The sequence below is a fragment of the Chenopodium album genome, chromosome 16 (genome assembly GCF_948465745.1).
Source record: "Chenopodium album chromosome 16, dcCheAlbu1.1, whole genome shotgun sequence".
Taxonomy (NCBI): domain Eukaryota; kingdom Viridiplantae; phylum Streptophyta; class Magnoliopsida; order Caryophyllales; family Amaranthaceae; genus Chenopodium; species Chenopodium album.
The window spans coordinates 21481778-21499715 of NC_137849.1; the positions used below are offsets into that span (position 1 = coordinate 21481778).

The 17938-nt window shown below is 33.9% G+C and overlaps 2 protein-coding genes across 3 annotated transcripts; one reads left to right on the top strand and one right to left on the bottom strand.

Moving 5' to 3' along the window:
* The first annotated feature begins 2896 nt into the window (after positions 1-2896).
* LOC145586305 (putative ascorbate-specific transmembrane electron transporter 1) lies at positions 2897-5320 on the top strand. Of its 2 annotated transcripts, none has more exons than XM_081643092.1 (4): positions 2897-3211; positions 3535-3583; positions 4505-4704; positions 4895-5320. In XM_081643092.1, the coding sequence occupies exons 1-4, from the start codon at positions 3065-3067 to the stop codon at positions 4907-4909; spliced, it is 411 nt and encodes a 136-aa protein (XP_081499218.1). In that variant the 5' UTR covers positions 2897-3064; the 3' UTR covers positions 4910-5320. The 2 variants fall into 2 exon arrangements, with proteins under 2 accessions (XP_081499218.1, XP_081499217.1); XM_081643091.1 differs by having other exon boundaries at positions 2907-3211; positions 4846-5320.
* LOC145586304 (mediator of RNA polymerase II transcription subunit 18-like) lies at positions 4634-16307 on the bottom strand. The gene is made up of 7 exons (XM_081643090.1): positions 16211-16307; positions 15632-15687; positions 12085-12184; positions 6761-6818; positions 6327-6683; positions 6100-6220; positions 4634-5106 (listed from the first exon to the last, which is right to left on the bottom strand). Exons 2-6 carry the CDS (start codon positions 15665-15667, stop codon positions 6118-6120), a joined length of 654 nt encoding a protein of 217 aa, XP_081499216.1. The 5' UTR covers positions 15668-15687; positions 16211-16307; the 3' UTR covers positions 4634-5106; positions 6100-6117.
* Positions 16308-17938: the final 1631 nt, after the last annotated feature.

The following is a 17938-nucleotide window of genomic DNA, read 5'->3' on the forward strand; positions in this document are numbered from 1 at the left end:
AAAATGATTTTTGGAGATGGAAACTTGGAGTATAGTAGGCTTTGGGATTATCTTGCAACAATCATGAAATACAACCCAGGTTCTACTGCAAAGGTGAAGGTTACAGGGATAATCCACCACCTCTATTTAAGAGGTTGTACATTTGCTTACATGCTTGTAAGGAGGGGTTCATGGCTGGGTGCAGACCAATCCTCGGTGCAGATGGGGCTCACCTTAGAGATCCATACCCTGGTATCTTGTTGACAACAGTAGGTAAAGATGCATTCAAGTACTTAAGTGAGATCCCAGATATGCACTGGTCTAGGCATGCTTTTACTTCTACTAGTAAATCGGGTATGCTTCTTAATAATTGTTGTGAGAGTTTTAATAATGTATAAAGAGAGGCTAGGTCTAAACCTATTCTGCAACTAATGGAGTGGATTAGGAGGTATGTTATGCAAAGGTGTCTTGCAAAAAAGGAGGGGTTAAAACATTTTGAGGGTGTCATAGTGCCTAGTGTTGTGAAAATGGTGTATAGGGGTTTGAAAGAAGCTACTGCTATGAGAATTAATAATCAAGCTAACCTAAATGAATTTGAGGTTGATCATGAAGATGACACTTTTGTGGTCAATTTAGAGAATAAGACATGTGGCTGTTAGAGACTCTTATGGGTATACCTTGTTGGCATGCACTAGCATGCATCCGACTTAGAAGGTTAAACTATGAAGACCACATCCAACCTACATAGCGTGTGCAAACATATGCCTAAACTTATGCCCCTGCCTTTAGAGCCATGCTAGGACAGTCCCAATGGGAAGTGACACCTTACCCAAAACTATTGCCCCCTCCACATAGAGTTATGCCTAGTAGGCCTAGTAACAAGAAGAGAGTAAAGGAACCTGGGGAAGATCAAGAAAGAAAAAATGTGAAAAGGGCAAAGAAGCAAAATAGGTGTGGAAGATGTGGTGGTCTTGGTCATTACAAGACTAAATAATGCTTCAACCTAATAATGCAAAAAGTGCCTAAGGGAAAGGGAAGAAATGTTGATGCTTTTCCTAAGGTCTCAGGTTCTCAGGCTGCACCAACTGAGGTTACCACCTCTCTTGATCCACAAGTTGCTGCTTTTGTCACAGCTCCTCAAGCCAGAGCTCCCTTCCACTACTCAGAGAATGGGGAAGAGAGTTGCTACTGTTGCTCTTACAAGAAAGGAGAAGGGTCATGTCCCTGCTGCTGCACCAAGACAAAAAAAAGACGGTCACAAACAAGCCTAGATGTAGGAAGAGGAAAGGACTGGTAAACCAATCTCAACCTGGTCAAGCATCACAGACTTCAGCCTCTGTAACTAGACAGCTAACACTAACATAGTCCCAAGAACAACCTACTCATAGTAGTTATCCATGAATTGTATGCCAATTGCTCTGTATCTTGCTACATGAACTTATTTAAGTTTGGCTAGCTTCTTTTGTGATATACTTTTGTGAACTAAGTCCTTGTCTGTAAGGCATTGCATATATTTAGCATCTTTTAAGTAGCGCTTATTTTGTTGATATAGCCAGTTGTGTTTTGCTTATGTTATCATATGTAACATACCAATTAAAACACATAATTTATTTGGATAAAATGCAACTTTCATTTCATTTTCTAATAATTCTGATCGAGTAAGTACATTGCAAAGTACATATAATGAACTTAACTAATAACTACCTAACTAACTTACTCAAATACTAACTGATTCTAGCCAAAGAGTTTCACAAATATGAAACTCACAACAACGGATACAATAACACACACAAAAATTATATACCCATACTTAACCCCATCCCCCTTTTTCAACCTAGCTGCAGTGCTCCTTCTCCAAATTTTGTTGTTCAGCTTCTCAACTTCTTTGGCTAGTTTGTCCTTCTCATGCTCAACACATGCCAGCCTTGCTCTTATAATGCTAAGATCAGTACCAAGCATGTGCTTCTCTGCTACCAGGACATTAGTTACATCTCTCTGCCAATCAACAATACCTTCATCAACCCACTCAAATTTATCGCAACCCCTTTGCCTAGTTTCATGGTTGTAAAACTTGCATGCTATGAATTTCCTACCAGGATTGTCGTGGGTCTAAGATGTCCTCTTTGCAACAGGAAAACCACAAGCACATCTGATATCCTTCAATGGAGTCATGAATGCTACATAATTGAGATAAATAAAAACAATTAGCGCAAATTAAGAAAGGGGAAATAAAACCCTAAATTTTCACATACCTGCAAATAAGATGAACTGGGCAACAATTAAACACCTCTGTCATTGTATCCTTGGTCGAATATATTTGCCGAACACTATTTTTGCAAGAAATCAAAAACCATGCCCTTTCAAGATCTTCAGTTCAATGACAGAGAAAAGAGAATAGAGGAGAGAGAAGGATAAGGGAAATTAGAAGAAAAAAGGGAAAAATTAAAACGAGAGAGTTAGAGTCAATGCCGGAAAAGCCCCAGTCAATGCCTGATTGTCACCCTTGGCTGTCTTCAACAAAAATATTTTACAATCTGGTTTCTCCGTGCCAAAAAACTTTTATAAGGTTTTTCCCAACAAAAAAGTTGTTATAAAGGTTTTTTCTAATAAAATTTCCTTAAAAAAAAATAACGACATCATTATAGCAACTTGGCGGAAAAAAAATTCATGTAGAGTGATATGTGTACAATTTGAGAAAGATCTGATGACATCATGTTTTGTTTTAATATTGATATATTAGATTAGAGGGTATTGGTGCATTGCCCAAATATTACTCGTATCCCCCAATTAATAGTAACCTACGGTCGTAATGTACCCACCAAATTTAAAAGCTGAAATTTGGTTTCATACTAGTACTACTATTCAAATTTAATTTAACAAAGTTGGTTTGTCCGAAGTTAGATTTATATTAATTCTGGAAAGTGACATGTAACAAACGAGAAGCAAACCTTAACCAAGTGAATGTGATATGATATTTGCTGCCACCACAAATTAACTTAAAGAAATTTCCAACTTTTATCCTTTTATTATCAGCTCCTTGTTGATATCTTTCTTTGCATCTCCATTGCAAGCTAGGTAGTTTCTTATGGCTATCACACGAGCTTCGTCGCGTCTAACTACCATGTTTGCCCACTTATTGGCTGTGGCCATGACTACCTTGGTACTTGTTTGGCTTTTACACTTCAGGGAAGGCCTTGCTTTTAGGTCTCACATCAAACCGCAAATTTTCAATGTAAGTCCCTTCCTATTCTATTAGTCCTCAGCATATTACCTACCGTATCTCCTCCGTTTATTTTATGAACACGTCTATTTTTCCACTATTCATTTATTTCCTTTATTTTAGTCATTTATACTAATGATTTTTTAACACGGTAAAATACCGGGGGGTGGGGTGGAGTACATGAGGATCAAACCCAGGTCACTCTTGGGAGAGATGGACCGTCCCTCCACTCCATAATCCTGCATCTATACACATGATAAAGCATAGTCACGGTGATATTTTGTTGGATTTGTCTTCGTACTTTTAAAGCATTGCATATCAAATTCTGCTTGCAGATACACCCGCTTCTAATGGTCATTGGGGTCATCGTGATAGGAGGAGAAGGTAAGTCCACTCCATTGTAGCTTGCTTTCTTCACTCCCAACTACTTTTATACAAGTTTCTTTTAAGTCCATATTTATATGTTGGAGACAAATGTGAAGTTAAATCAATTCTGCAATAAGGAAATACAAGTTTATCGTCGTGATAATAATAATAATGAAAAAAGTTGTTTACCTAGTGACAATTTTTGTAAATTAATCAACAACTTTTCATTAAATGTAAGGTCCACAAATATTAATTTATTTACGAAAATGTCACGTTGATTTGTATTTTTTGTTGATTTATATACTACAAAAATGCCACTAGAAAACTATTTTTGTTTATCATGATGATAACTAAATCTTCCTCTGCATTGCATTGCTCTTTCGCATCTAGTTTTTCAAACAATAGCAATAGATAATAGAAATACTATCTATCATCTAATGTAGAGCATATGGATATATCTTAAATTTTATTACTTTTACAAATTTATGAAAATTTTGATAGGTTGAAAGTATATAGTGAAACAAATTTAACAAGATTGTTCATTGCTACTTTATATAGTAGATCATAATAGAAAAATGCGTTATTCGTGTATAAGTTCATACTTCGTATGTTGCAATATTTGTGCAAAGTTTATAGAGCAGGCAACCCACCAAGTTTGTGTTTCACAATAATATAAAACATGTGGGTGATAAACAGGTGACAAGTGCACAATTCAGTTGGATAATAATACTCTCTTCCAAAAAAAAAAACAATAGTTGCATATTCTATTTTAGGATATTTGAAAACACTACACATTTCTTAAAATATACTGACATTTAGTTAAATTTTTAAACAAAACACGTAAAGTGGTAGAGACAATGCGACAATTAATTTTGTATGAAGAGAGTAAAAGAACAACGCTAGTGAGTGATGCTGCTAATTCTTAAAATTGCAAAATAGCTATCATGGCATACAAGACAATCCCAGGAGCAAAAAGGACACAAAAGAAAGTGCATTTGATGCTGCATCTAGTAGCTCTTATCACTGGTATAGTGGGAATATATGCAGTTTTCAAGTTTCATCAAGAGCTATCAATACCGCACCTCTATACGTTTCATTCATGGCTCAGTATAAGCACCATATGCCTGTATGGTTTACAGGTGAACTGCTATTCTTTTTTACCATCTGAAATTCATATACTTCGTATATATAAATAGAGAATGATATAATAAAACTTAATTTTTAGCATATGCATTACAACTTGGAAATTGGCCAGAGCTTTTGTTTAAATGGTTTTTCAGTGGATATTCTCTTTCATCACATTTGCATTTCCGCATTCTAAATCAACAGCCAGAGCAGCAGTAGCACCATGGCATGTATTTGGAGGCATAGTCATATTTCTTCTAGCAATATGTACTGCTGTTATGGGTTTGGTGGAAAAGTTCACCTTCTTGAAGCTTCAGCGAACCCAAGAAGCGCTCATTGTGAACTTCACAGGATTGATGATCATATTATTCTCAATTATGGTTGGACTTGTGGTCACCTTTCCACGTCTGTAATATCTAAATGTAGCGTACACAGCGCAAACAAAAATATTTTGAATCAGCATTCAAAAACTAAATTAAGGTAGTACAATCAGTGGTCATCATTGGAACACAGGTAAGTCAGGATTTAAATGAGAAGTGAAATTTCAAAAATTATTGTATAATTGCAAACTGCCATAGTGCCATCCCATATTGAAGACAAATCTAATGTATGAGTAGGAAAGTGAGAAAATGTCTACTTATACATGAATATTGATAAACACACTAGCACACAAACACAATATGGAAAAACCTATGTTTAGTAATGGGATGGCACTAAAGAATATACAACTACCTTGCTGGCATTTTACTTTACCAGATCAATCTATTGTCAGAGAAAATGATCTGAAGCATTCTCATAGAGCAATACGAAGTATAAGTATATATAGAAAGAGAGGTTTGAGAATGGCATAAAATAAAAATTTTGAAAGAATAAAACATTAATACATCTCAAGCAGTGGAAAAATAAGTTTATCAAGACAGATGCTAATGGAAAACGTTCAATGAACGATATCAACACAGTTGTCACAATCAAAGTCCATTATACCAAAGAAAGAGCTTAATATGAGCCAGCAGCTGACTGAGGTGAAATGTGACACCCTACTCAGAGTGCCCATGCATCCTAGGAACACAATTAAAGTCCATTATACCAAAGAGAGAGCTTAATATGAGCCAGCAGCAGACTAAGGTCAAAAAAAAAAAAAAAAAAAAAAAAGGAAGCTGGAGGACAGGAATTTGTCAATGCAGAGGTCATCAGATGATTGAATCTCTTGTTAGGAATTATCACTATATCAGGCATTAAAATTTTTTTGAGGAAAATATCAGGCATTAAAATTAATGTGACAGAAACGGCTATAAAAGAAAATTATGTTGGAAGAAAAGAAACAATCACCTTCAAACTAAATAAACTATAAAGAATTGTCACTTCTGTAAACCTCACAAATATTTAAACCAAGACTACATTGTTCATACCTCCCAGCTCAGCAGAAGCTACACAGTTGTGCCTCCACCATCAGACATCAGAGATGCAGCAGCAGCAGCAGCAGTTGGGACTACCCCAGTAGATACACCAGGTTTTGATAAATGCAGCAGCCTGCAATTGTTCCACAACATAAAACAAGGAAATGTCATTCACAGCTTCAAGCTAGAACTTACTTAGCAGGTTAAATTTTAAAGTTCAGGAGCACAGCAGGGCTTACGGGGCAAGGTATTCACAGAAGGAAGAGACAGCAGTCACAACTTCACCATAATTATCAGATGTAGCAGGAGCAGTTACTTCAACTAATTGTATGCCTGGTGTGACTGGATCACCGTCATCAACCGCATGCAACTTTGATAACTTATTAACTGACGAGACAGTAACAGTGATTTGAGCACCCCTATGGAAATGGAAGGAAAAACCCACCCGCAACAACTCATGATCCAATTTATAGCCAAGTGCATAAACCAAGCGCAGGGCATTCTTGCTAGCTTTGCTTTCTACCATGGTCCGCACCAGAACAGAAATCTGTTCAGCGCCAGCACCTCTCATTGCACCACCAACATGACGAACAAGCCTGCATATTACACATCCTTTGTAACCTAGGATAAAGCGTAAAGTAAACAATGTTATAGAAGAGCTATTTTTGCATACCAAGTAGGTTCAGGCTGCTCCAGATCACATACAAGTCGAACCTCAGAAGACACAAATCCTGCAAATTAATTGCAATTACTGGTTCAATATATCTAATCTACTGAAGTACAACACACATAAATTCTAGTAAAATGCAAGGAATCAGCCAAAACCACCCATACCAAATACCTACAGCAGGAGGAGAAAAGGTAATTTAGGGGAATAACTCAAGAGAGTTTTTAAATTGCATGTAGAATGGTGCAAGTGTCAGCGCAGTTTAAGGGAGTCTGTTATGATGTAAGAACAAAAGGCAACACTGTAGAGAGAGAGAGAGAGAGAGAGAGAGAGAGACAGACAGACAGAGAGAGACAGAGATCATTTCTCACCTCTCGAATGTGAGGAACAGGGAGGTTGTAATTAGTTTAATTTTGCTGATTAAGCTAATACAATCATTTGTTGCCTATATTTTCTCCTAGTTCATTTCTATCTAATCAAACAATAATTCCAAAAATGCAAACACAGACGTGAGATTTTGAGTTGAATTTTAGCTCAGGTTTATGTTATTGAGATAATATGATAGTAAGAAATAAGAATCAATACAGGGAAGATAATAAGCTGATGAAGGACCATGAAAGAAACACATGTTTTATCAGCAAGGGAGCCGGTTGAATGTTGAAATCGATTGATCCAAAAGGAGTTGAGAATTGAAGCTCTTGTTGGTAGAATTTATTGGCTGAAGATGGAATTTGACAGTTGTAGTAAGGTTCCTAACCCTCAGAAATATGGAAGAGGGAAAGCTAAGTAGAAATGGATAGAAAAGCCGGATACTACAAGAGGCAATGAAAATGTTGGCAATACACAACAGATTTGTAATCTCCTGAGCTCTCTAAAGAGAACAACATTGTGTATTTCCCGCCAACAGCCGATATGTATGATATTATCCTCCGTTTCATAATGTTCTTATTATAAACTGTTTGCACAATAATTAAGAAATGGAGAGTGTGTGTAAAAAGGTAGGTAGTGTAAGAAAAAGATAGATAAAGCAGAGAGAGAATATAAAAAGGTGAGTGGTTGTAAGAAAAAGGTGCCCAAACTAGGAGTGAGCAGAATGGTATAAAATTGTGCGGTAAGAGGACGAAGGGTAAAGCAGTAAAAAAGAAGAGCAAAAGTGTGCAGAACAACATGAAACGGATTAAAACAGAAGTAGTATGACTTTATTAGAAAACAACTTAGAAAGAATTGTTCAAAAGACCAATATGGCCATGTCCAAGTGTCTAATTGGGATGGAGAGGCTTGGATTAGGTAAATGTTTGGTACATGGACAAGTGATCATGGATAATTTTAAGAATAAAAACATTTATTAATTTTGTAAAAACATACCTAATTTTTATAATTTCTGTTTTTTAAAATAATATGAAGTATACATGCATTGGGTGCTAAGCAATTACACTTCTTAGACGAGTCATAACACCGAGAAAAGTAGCTCGAAGTCTTCAACCACCTGACCACCCAAGAAAAGGTTCCCCCACATTGTTCCTAACTAAACCTCAAATCAACACTCTTGGCATCCTTATGTAACATCTACTACATGGAAGACTTCGAAATATATGTAAATAAATAAGAGTTTTGCCCATGGAAAGAACATTGTAGCTGAGAGAAGAATACTTATAGTGTGCAAAAGTTTTTCAACTTCAGATCACCATGGCTCTTGACTATTCATTGAAGAGACATAATAATACTCTGCACTTCAAAAAGTAATGACTAAAGGAGTAGCTCTTTATAATATTCTTTACAGTATATTAAAAAGAGCCTAATTCTCTGGTCATTTCCGCAATTCCAAGATGAATATCCTATCATAAACCTTAATTCAGTTCGTTCCACAATTTTCCAACAAAGCAGATTGGATGTATTCAAGTAGAATTTTAAGCTTCATTTTATCTTGAGAAACTCGCTGTAATTTCCTCTAATTAGAATACAGAAGCTTAAAAATGCTCCACCCTTCAGGTGCGAGTCATGAGACTAAATTGAGAGCTGTTTAAGTTTCACTGTTTTCCTTATCGTCATAAATCATAACCATGCTTTGCTATCAGCTATCAAGCAAGCTATTGAACCTCTCCAGACAGATTTTGTATACTTGAACTACTAAGATTCTTGTACTAATTGATCGCTGGTTTCATCTCTAACACAGAAAGGTGGTAAGCAATATACTGAAAAGAATTCCTTCATAGAAATGTGCATGGGTGTGTCCATAAAAGATGGAAAATTTAGTAACCCCCTGAAGCATCAAATGGTGCAAAATTTAGTAATTCTTCAAAGCATTGGAAGGATATAAACAATTCCTTAGGCACTAGTCAGGCAACAATCCCAAGTGATTTATAAAGTGAAAGCCCAAAACTAAAGTTGTGCAGCTAATCCTTGTAAAAGCGATCTATAAAACATTACTTGAGAGCTGTGGGTCCACAAAAAAAAAAAAAAAACCACATATATATATATATATATATATATATATATATGCAAACAACTTTTTGAATCAAATGAAAGTGAAAAACATGAAAATCAAATGCATTCAACAAAGATAAATGATTCAAATGAAAGTCAAACACATTCAAACAAAGCTTTTTGAATGAAATGAAAGTCATATATATATATATAGAGAGAGAGAGAGAGAGAGAGAGTAAATGCTGATGGTTATAGAGATAATAGCTAGTGCAATCTGCAGCACACAAGCAACAGTTTTCTAGTGGTAAATGATGGAGCTAGCAGACCCTAAATAAAGGTAACAAAATAATGGTTGAAGAAGAAAGTAATTTTGATATAGCACTAAAGAACAAAATAGATGCTGCTCTTCATAAAAGTCCTATTCACAAAAAGGCATAAGTACTTGCTCTCGATTAGTTCCCATTTTCCAAATTAATGTGGATGATTTTCTTGCAATTATACAGATAATTAGCATGTTTAATTACTTTATTACTGAAGGCGTAATAAGACAAGTGTGGGCTGTTTCATAAACGGTCTTACATGAGGACGTAGATTCATAGATGTGGGTATGGGCTTAGTCAATCATGGACTCATGGTGGGACTTGAAATCAAGCCAGCTTATTAAAAATTTGAGGACTGGGTGTGTGATATGATTGGTGAGCAGAGAGCACATTGTCTTATGCTGATCTAAAACTTATGTCACACTTTAAGAGCTTTTTAATTGACAGTAGGTTTTGCATTAAGCAACAGGTTCAGTTTCCCATATAATAAGTCTAGTGGTGAAGGAAACTCTTGCTGGCACATTGGTTTATTCCAACTCATCAAAAAATATCTATGGTCGTTGCAGGATGGTAGAAAAGAGGATGAAGGTATAGCAGGGGTCTGACAATTGTAGGAAGCAGATTTAATGTTGCTACATGTAGTAAAGGCACTAGAAGTAGGAATAAGTTCCTACTCTAAGAACATAATCCTACACTCTCAAATCATCACAACTGACAAAAAGATCAAGAAGATACATATAGGAGACATAGAGCTACCTACTATTTGTCAAAACACCATGAAGAACACGCAAATTTTTTTTACTAGTTTTCATTTGTCTAACAATTTTAGGGAACCTCTCTCCACTATCAGGTCAAGATGGATAACCTTGCCAAAAGAGTTTTGAAAAGTATGTGACTTTCTTTTCCTTTCTGTCAAAATACTGTGAATTTGATATGATACTTCAGAAGTAATTCAGAACCAAGCATTGCAATATCTAAGTGTGTATTTTTTTTTTCCCTTGTGTAGAGGTGTGAACTCAACTTTAAGAGCCCTTGACTTGTCCTGGAAATCTAAGACATGTTTACTAGTAAATAGGTTTTTTTTTTTTTTTTTTTTTTTTTTTAAATAGTAATACATATCAAATTGATTGCTCTGCAAATTAAACGACCCTCTATTTGTTAATGAAGGGTGTAAGGGCATAAGGCCTCTAAAAGACCTCAAGGATGACCTTATATGGATTTGAATTTGAACCCCTCCAGATACAAAACAGCTGAAGAACATCTCCAATCAAAATCCTACCAAAAATTCTCAAAAATGGCAAAGCAGGACTCTTTTGCAGTCTTTCAAAGGAAATTTCAGAATTAGCAGGACTCTTTTGCAGTCATTCAAAGGAAATTTCAGAATTATGAATATTCAGACTTAGAAAAGTTAAATAGGCTGGTTGTAGAGCCAAGAAGGGAGCAGATCCAAAACTTACTGTAGTATTTTAGTGAACTTAAAAAGAGAAATTATATTGAGCAGCATAAATAAAAAAACAGAAGCAAGGGTCACTGAACAAAAGAAGGTGAAAAGCAGAAGCTAAAAGCTACTCATCTCTGATTGATGCTCAATCGAATGAGTCAAAGACCACGCAAAATCAAGCTCCCCTCCACTTTTCACTAAGGTTAGTATTTATATGGGCTTTGACACCTTCAAATGAGCCTTCTTCAGTAGGTTATGTGTAGACTTCCCTTTCAAACAAATTTTGTCAGATGACTGCCAGAGTAACTACAAGTAGATATTATAATTTATATTCCACGGTGATTCTTATTTAAGCCTTTTGATGGCTCAAGAGGATTGAAGAAGGTAGTGAATAAGAGGAAAAGTAGTACTTTTCAGAACATGGCAAAACTGCAACCAGTTACAGAGTTAAAGTATAGGGTTTTTAACCTTTGTTCAATTCTTATTAGCAAGGATTCAGCACAAGCACAAGAAGTTACTGGAGTTCTTGGAGAGAAGTTGATCTTCATTGTAACTCTTGAGTAGCTTAGTTAGATCTGGTGATTCAGGTGTGGGTTGCAATGACAATTATTAAGAGACATTGTTCCTATAAGGCAAGCCCTCACAATCCCTAATTCTAACCCTCTAAAGCTTAGTTGTTTGGTGTATATGCATTTATGTAGCTAGTAGCTTAGTCTTGTAAGCTATGGATTTTACGGCTTTGATCTTTTCACATTTAAAAATAAGTTGTCAGAGCTACCTAAGTTCAATTCACCACCAAAATTTAGCAAAATAAAAAATTTAAAAAAAAAAAAAAAATAAAAAATAAAAAAAAAAAAAAAAAAAAAAAGAAAGCTCCATAAGTTTAAATCAGACCAAAGAGGTTTAGTGAATTTCAAGTTAAAAGAACAAAGCCCAAATTAAACTTATTTTATTCATCCCAAAAAAAAGGCTAAAAAAGATTTATCACATATTATTATCTGGGATGAAATGAACTAAGAAAGGCCTTCTATTTTAAGATACAAAAGTTTCAACAGGATTATTAAATTGCAATCTACAGCAAAGAACAAACAATACTACACCAAAATTACTCTAGATATCCAAACAGAGAGAGAATAACAAATTACCAAGGTTTGGGCTACTTTTTAAGCACAACTCATGAATCCTTAACCGCTCCTTATTGACTCCACAAAGCCCCTGAAGAAGAATTTCTAGTGCTTCCACATGCTGTAGCAAAGGCAGATATGTTAAAAAGTGAATTCAAATAGTATGAGTTTGAGTGAATTACACCTTAAAAAATCCAAATTTTATCTATAAGAAATTAAGAAGCCATGAGTAAGATATTCTATCAATTCCATTGAATTACCTTTTAGGTGAAAAAGCAATCCTTAAGTTCATAAGTACAAAACACAATAAAGAGGGAAAAAAGATGCATCCCCCTGGCTAACTACCTATATAATTAAGAACTTTAGTGATAAGGGATTAAAGATGATTATATTCTGGTTTTAAGGGAGAAGAATTATTTTTTGGAGTTTAGAATTTCATTGTTCAAGAGTTAGAAATCTTAGGATATTATTTTCCACCTAGCTATCTTTCTAAGGATTTGCTCTAGTAGGATCAATGGTTCATACATGATGTAAGGGAAAATGCCATAAATACTACAATTTTGCCATCTGTTACTCTATTTTAAGCAGCCACAGGAGTGTCGTTTGTCTAACATTCTAAGGCAATTTCCAAAAGCATGAAGGAAGGTTTTTCTGCTTAGCCATTTTTGTCGATCACAAGGCAAAGTTTTAAGTAGGTACAACTGTATAAGCACACAAAAAGTAGCTGAACAAGAATTAAAGCCCAACTGCACTATAAGCTGGATGAAGTATAGGAAGTGATATAATCCTTTTTTAACTTATTACACCATTAAGAAAAGGTGGCAGAAAATGATTTTCTCCACAGCCACATACAGCAAGGAGAAGAGTCAAATGATTATCAAAAAAAGTTACATGTGCAGCCAATTATAGCCACAATATGGTCATGAAAGAGGAAGAAAATTATGTAATTCTCTCATAATTATAAAAGAGACAGCAAGCTTTGAATGATCTACCAACATTGATGTCACAAAATTTGTTTTGATGACAGCGGCAAAATTGTGATTAGGATAGAGTAGCAACATATTTTCAGCACCATAAATATGAGCTTATCATGAGCTTTGCTCCAATTTTCCCTCAAATTTTCTTCTCCCCGTCTTCAAGGATATGATTGTTGTCCTTGCCCATACATGAATTCTGTATTGAAAAACATCACAGCAGACTTGGAAAGTACCCAGCAGGAGAGAAAATAAAACTAGATGCTACTTGTTTACCTTAAGCACTCCTAGAATTTGATTTCTATACTTATAGTCCAACACAGTCTTCATTTATTAAGTGTTCTGCTTATGTGATAGAGTTAGAATACGAACTGTAAGCATGTAACCCTCGTTAAACATCCCAGCTTTTATCTCTAAACTTAACATTACAGAATACTATGTGTTGAAAACAGGATTATACACGTGTGATCATCCATGTAGTAATCGGTTTCACTGACTCGAGAATTTTTGTAAGAAGTCAATGTAAATGAACAATGGCCAAAATAAAAAAAATAAAAAAAAATAAAAAAAAAAATCACTTAATAAGTAGGACGAAGGCATTAAAAAATAAGAGTGGAGCTAAGGCAATCAGAGGAAAGTAGCGAGGAAAGAAAGTTAAAAAAATAAGTGAAATTAGGTGTTGCTTAACGTGAAAATATGAAATACCAAGATACATTAAGATAAAACTCCAAAAATGGTTACTAAATCAGTCAGGTCACCAAGGGCATAGAGAAGTAGAGGTAAAGAGAGAGTGGGAGAGAGAGAATAGAATAGTGAATTTGAATTTTCAAAATTAAACAATGCTTTTTTTTGGGATAAAGGCCTAAGCAGCAAAAAAATCACGAGGATTTGTTGTACACTTGGCTTCAAAGAAAGGTACCAGAGCATGAGGTTTGAGGAGCTCTAATTGAGCCAACCACCAAGATTGGTGTAGCAAAGTTTAATTGGTTTACACCACATGCCACCAAAACTAAAGCATGAGGCAGAATGCATCAAGCATTTCTTTGCTTGAAGTCTGTAGCTTTCTAAGTCAACAAATGAATTTTTTTTTCCCCCCGAAGGAACAAAATGAAATTGAAAACAACAAAAATAAAGGAAAAAGAGCATGTGCCCCTTGAGAAGCTTTCTTACTAGGGCTCATTTTCTCTCACTTAAGGATTTTTTTGTTCATTTGGAGGGCTCCAAATGAACAAATAAGCAAGAGAATAGCATTGGGTGTACCTAAAAAGATCTTCAAACCAAGGAGGAAATTTTTGAGGATAAAAAAACACTTTTTCGTTGTGTATAAGCAGTTATACATATCCAAAACTACCTTCAGGTTTTGAAGATGAGAAAATGAGGTGGAAGAAAGGGATTCCAAGGAGAGTAAAATGCCTTTTCATCTCCATAAGAGGACATGCATTTTTCTAAGTTGGTGTATTCGAGATATCCCCAAATCATTTTGGGACTAAGAGTCTAAGACTTTGCTGCTGCTGTTGTTATTGGTGTGTTAGATAAAGATATTAGTAGTCCCATTCTTTGTAAGCCTGTGTTTGTACTCGAAAGGAGAGCAATATTTATGTTATTATTGTGCTCAACCTACGTCTTTCTACAAGCCAACAGATTCAAGGACACAAAGAAAAGATAGATGTAGGTGCATTAGCCTGTTTTAATTATTTAACTAGTGTGTAACCCGGGCGATGCCCCGGGTTGCTAGTTTGTACTTGTTTAAATTGCTAATCAAATTCGACTGTTTAGATAGTAAGACTTGTTGGTTTTGAGTTTAAGTCTTGCTATAAACAGTTTTTAGTTGTCGAACTCAATCATTACATAATGAAAACAAATAATATAATAAGACACAAATTAACTTATCTAAGTTAACTATAATTTTGTTAGATAAAAATACACAATTAATAAATGGCTAAGATGGTAAGACTCTTAACTTAACACTTGTTGGTCTTGAGTTCAGGTATTGTTATAAGCATTTTTTAGATGTAAACCTAATACATGTGAAAGTGACATGTCATATTTATAATCACATGCAGCGCATATTGCTGACATGTCGAACTTAAAAAAGGTGACACGTGGAACACATTCTGTTTTAGGAACGCTTTTTAATATATAAGTATAGTTAGATTGCTCTTTTAACTCTAGGGTATGGCTGATACTGCAAATTATAAGGGATCCTCCTAAAAAATTGCTTGTTAACTTCTACTTCTAAAGGTGCGGCACTGCCTGCAAATATAATATTAGTGTTCAGAATATGAGTCTCAATTATAAACATGGCAAGGACCACATATTATTGAAGCAACACGCAGTTGATGAAATCGACATTATATTAACAAGAGAAGCATCAATATAGAAGTGGGCAAATTATAAAACCAAAAAAGAAGTGTGAAAATTATCAAGCGCAGAGGAAGTATTAGCCTCATCCTGTTGCATTATAGGCTATGAGAAAACAAATGCAGACACAAAAAATAAATAAATAGCAACAGATTGCAAAGTCATGTAGGTTAAGATTAACTACAGGAAACATTTAAACATGAACAAACATTAGATTGGGAAAAAAAGTTTACCTGGGTCTCAATTATCCCCTGAACCACACACTCCATAAGAATTGTTTCACCAGACCCTAATCAGAAACATTTCCAACATTTTCAGGATTAGGATACGGTCGAAAATCAGGAAAGGGAAAAAAAAAGACAATACATGAATTGCCGTAAATGAATAAGGTGTATAATTAAGTTGCATTGCCATTGGCTTGGTTTCGTTTTCTTTAAGCTCATCATTTTTCATTTCGCAATTTCATAACACTAATTAAATGCTATACCAGGGAGACTAAGCCCTTTTCATAATTCCATCTTAACATTAAAAGGTTATAAACAAAAGCCTGCAAAATTTCATAGTTGAATCCTAACATTAAAGGGTTGTGCAATGCCTTCGCAACAAAATTTGATTTAATTATCTCGAAAATCACATGATTTTAGGGATCAATAATCAAATTAAGCTCATAATTTTCTTTTCTGGTAAAATAATCGCTGGTTATCTTAGAATTTAGAATCAATAGTTGAGATTTTCGAACCCTAAACTTAATGCACTGACAATAAAATTAGATTGTGAAATTGATATGATGATAACAAAAATAAACAACTTACCTCAGAAGCTGCTTCAATGGGGGATACAATCATACAAGTATTAGATTCAACGGAGAACGCTTCAATGGAGAACGTTGAGTGTGTTTCAATGGGGTAGAGCGTATTATTATTATTATTATTATTATTACTCCCATGTGATGCACGGATATAATAAAAAGAATTTATTATTGCATATATGTATTTTTGAAAATTTTATATTAGTCATTTGAATATGAATATCATAATGTTTTCATGATTATAAAGTTTATAATTGATTTATTTTTTTTTTTATAATTAATTATTTCACTTTATTTTAGGTATAAAATAGTATTATCAACATTTTTTTGATTTATCAAATTTTTAGTTGCATTTATGTAATTTTTACTCTTATTTTATAGTTTCTCGAAAAAAATTATTATATGTTGGATTTAAATTTTCAAAAAATATGTATGCACAGTTGATATAATAAGACTAATTGTGACCATTTTATAAGGTGAAAAAAAATAAACCAATCATATTGTATACTATTAAAATAATATGGTAGTCATTTTTCAAACGACTACTGTAAAATCATCCATGCATTTTCAAGTCATATCAATTTTACAACAAAATTCAGTGAAATTTGTAATTAGACGGAGTAATCACATATATATAGGGTTAATATTTGTTTTCCTTAAGATTAGCTATATGTAACTTAAGATAAAAGTATTTTACAATCAATATTTAGCTTTTCCAAAATAAATAAAAAATAAAATAAATAAAGAAAATTGGAAGAGAAAAAAAAAGTTTAGGCGGGAAAAAATTTAAGGAGAAGCTGACATGTGTACAATTTTAAAAAAAAAAGATAATGTCAGCGGTCTTTATTTTAGTATTAATTATAGATTATAGATTATAGATTATAGATTATTATGTATACTATATACTAAAGTAATCACCGAATGGAACACTTGGCATAATTTTGTGAAAAATTTTCCCTCCAAAATGCTATTTTATTTTTAAATTCTATCAAAAAAAGTAAAATTCTTTTAATAAATTTTATTTATATATATTTGTAACACATAAGAATTCAAATGATGGACATTAATAAATTTAAATTTCAAAAAATAAAAAGTGTTATATAAGTCATTAAATTTCAATTGACAATTATAACTAATAAATCATACTTTATAAATCTGTGCATTGCACGAGGCCAAAACTAGTTATTTTGAAAAGGTAAACACCAAAATCCACTAGGCCACACTGCTTTTCACCAAGCCATAGGTATAAATGAGTTAGATCTGTCTAATAAATAAATGAGGCGGGATTTATACGATCGTTCAATTATGGGGCAGAGCGTATTAGTTTTCCTTTATTGTTCCACTAGATTAATACCCGTGCATTGCACGGTGATGATAAATATTTAACCTAATTTATATTATATGAGATTAATCATAATCATATGCATTTCATTTAGTGGGATTATAAAAGTTTACTTGATGTTTTCTTCTTTTAATGTATTTATTTCATAATCAAATGACTATGTTGAAGTAATCATAAAATAGACATTTAGAAAAAATAGAATTAATATAGTTTTGTATGTGAATTAAGAATTTAATTTGAATATATTGTTAATATCTTTTCATCAAGAAATACCATCTTAATGCTATTATAGTCATTTGGATTATCAAAGCTTGGTGGCTTCCATAAGCGTATTATTTGTATCTTAATTATCATATTTTCCTTCATTGGAGTTATGTCTTCAATGAACTC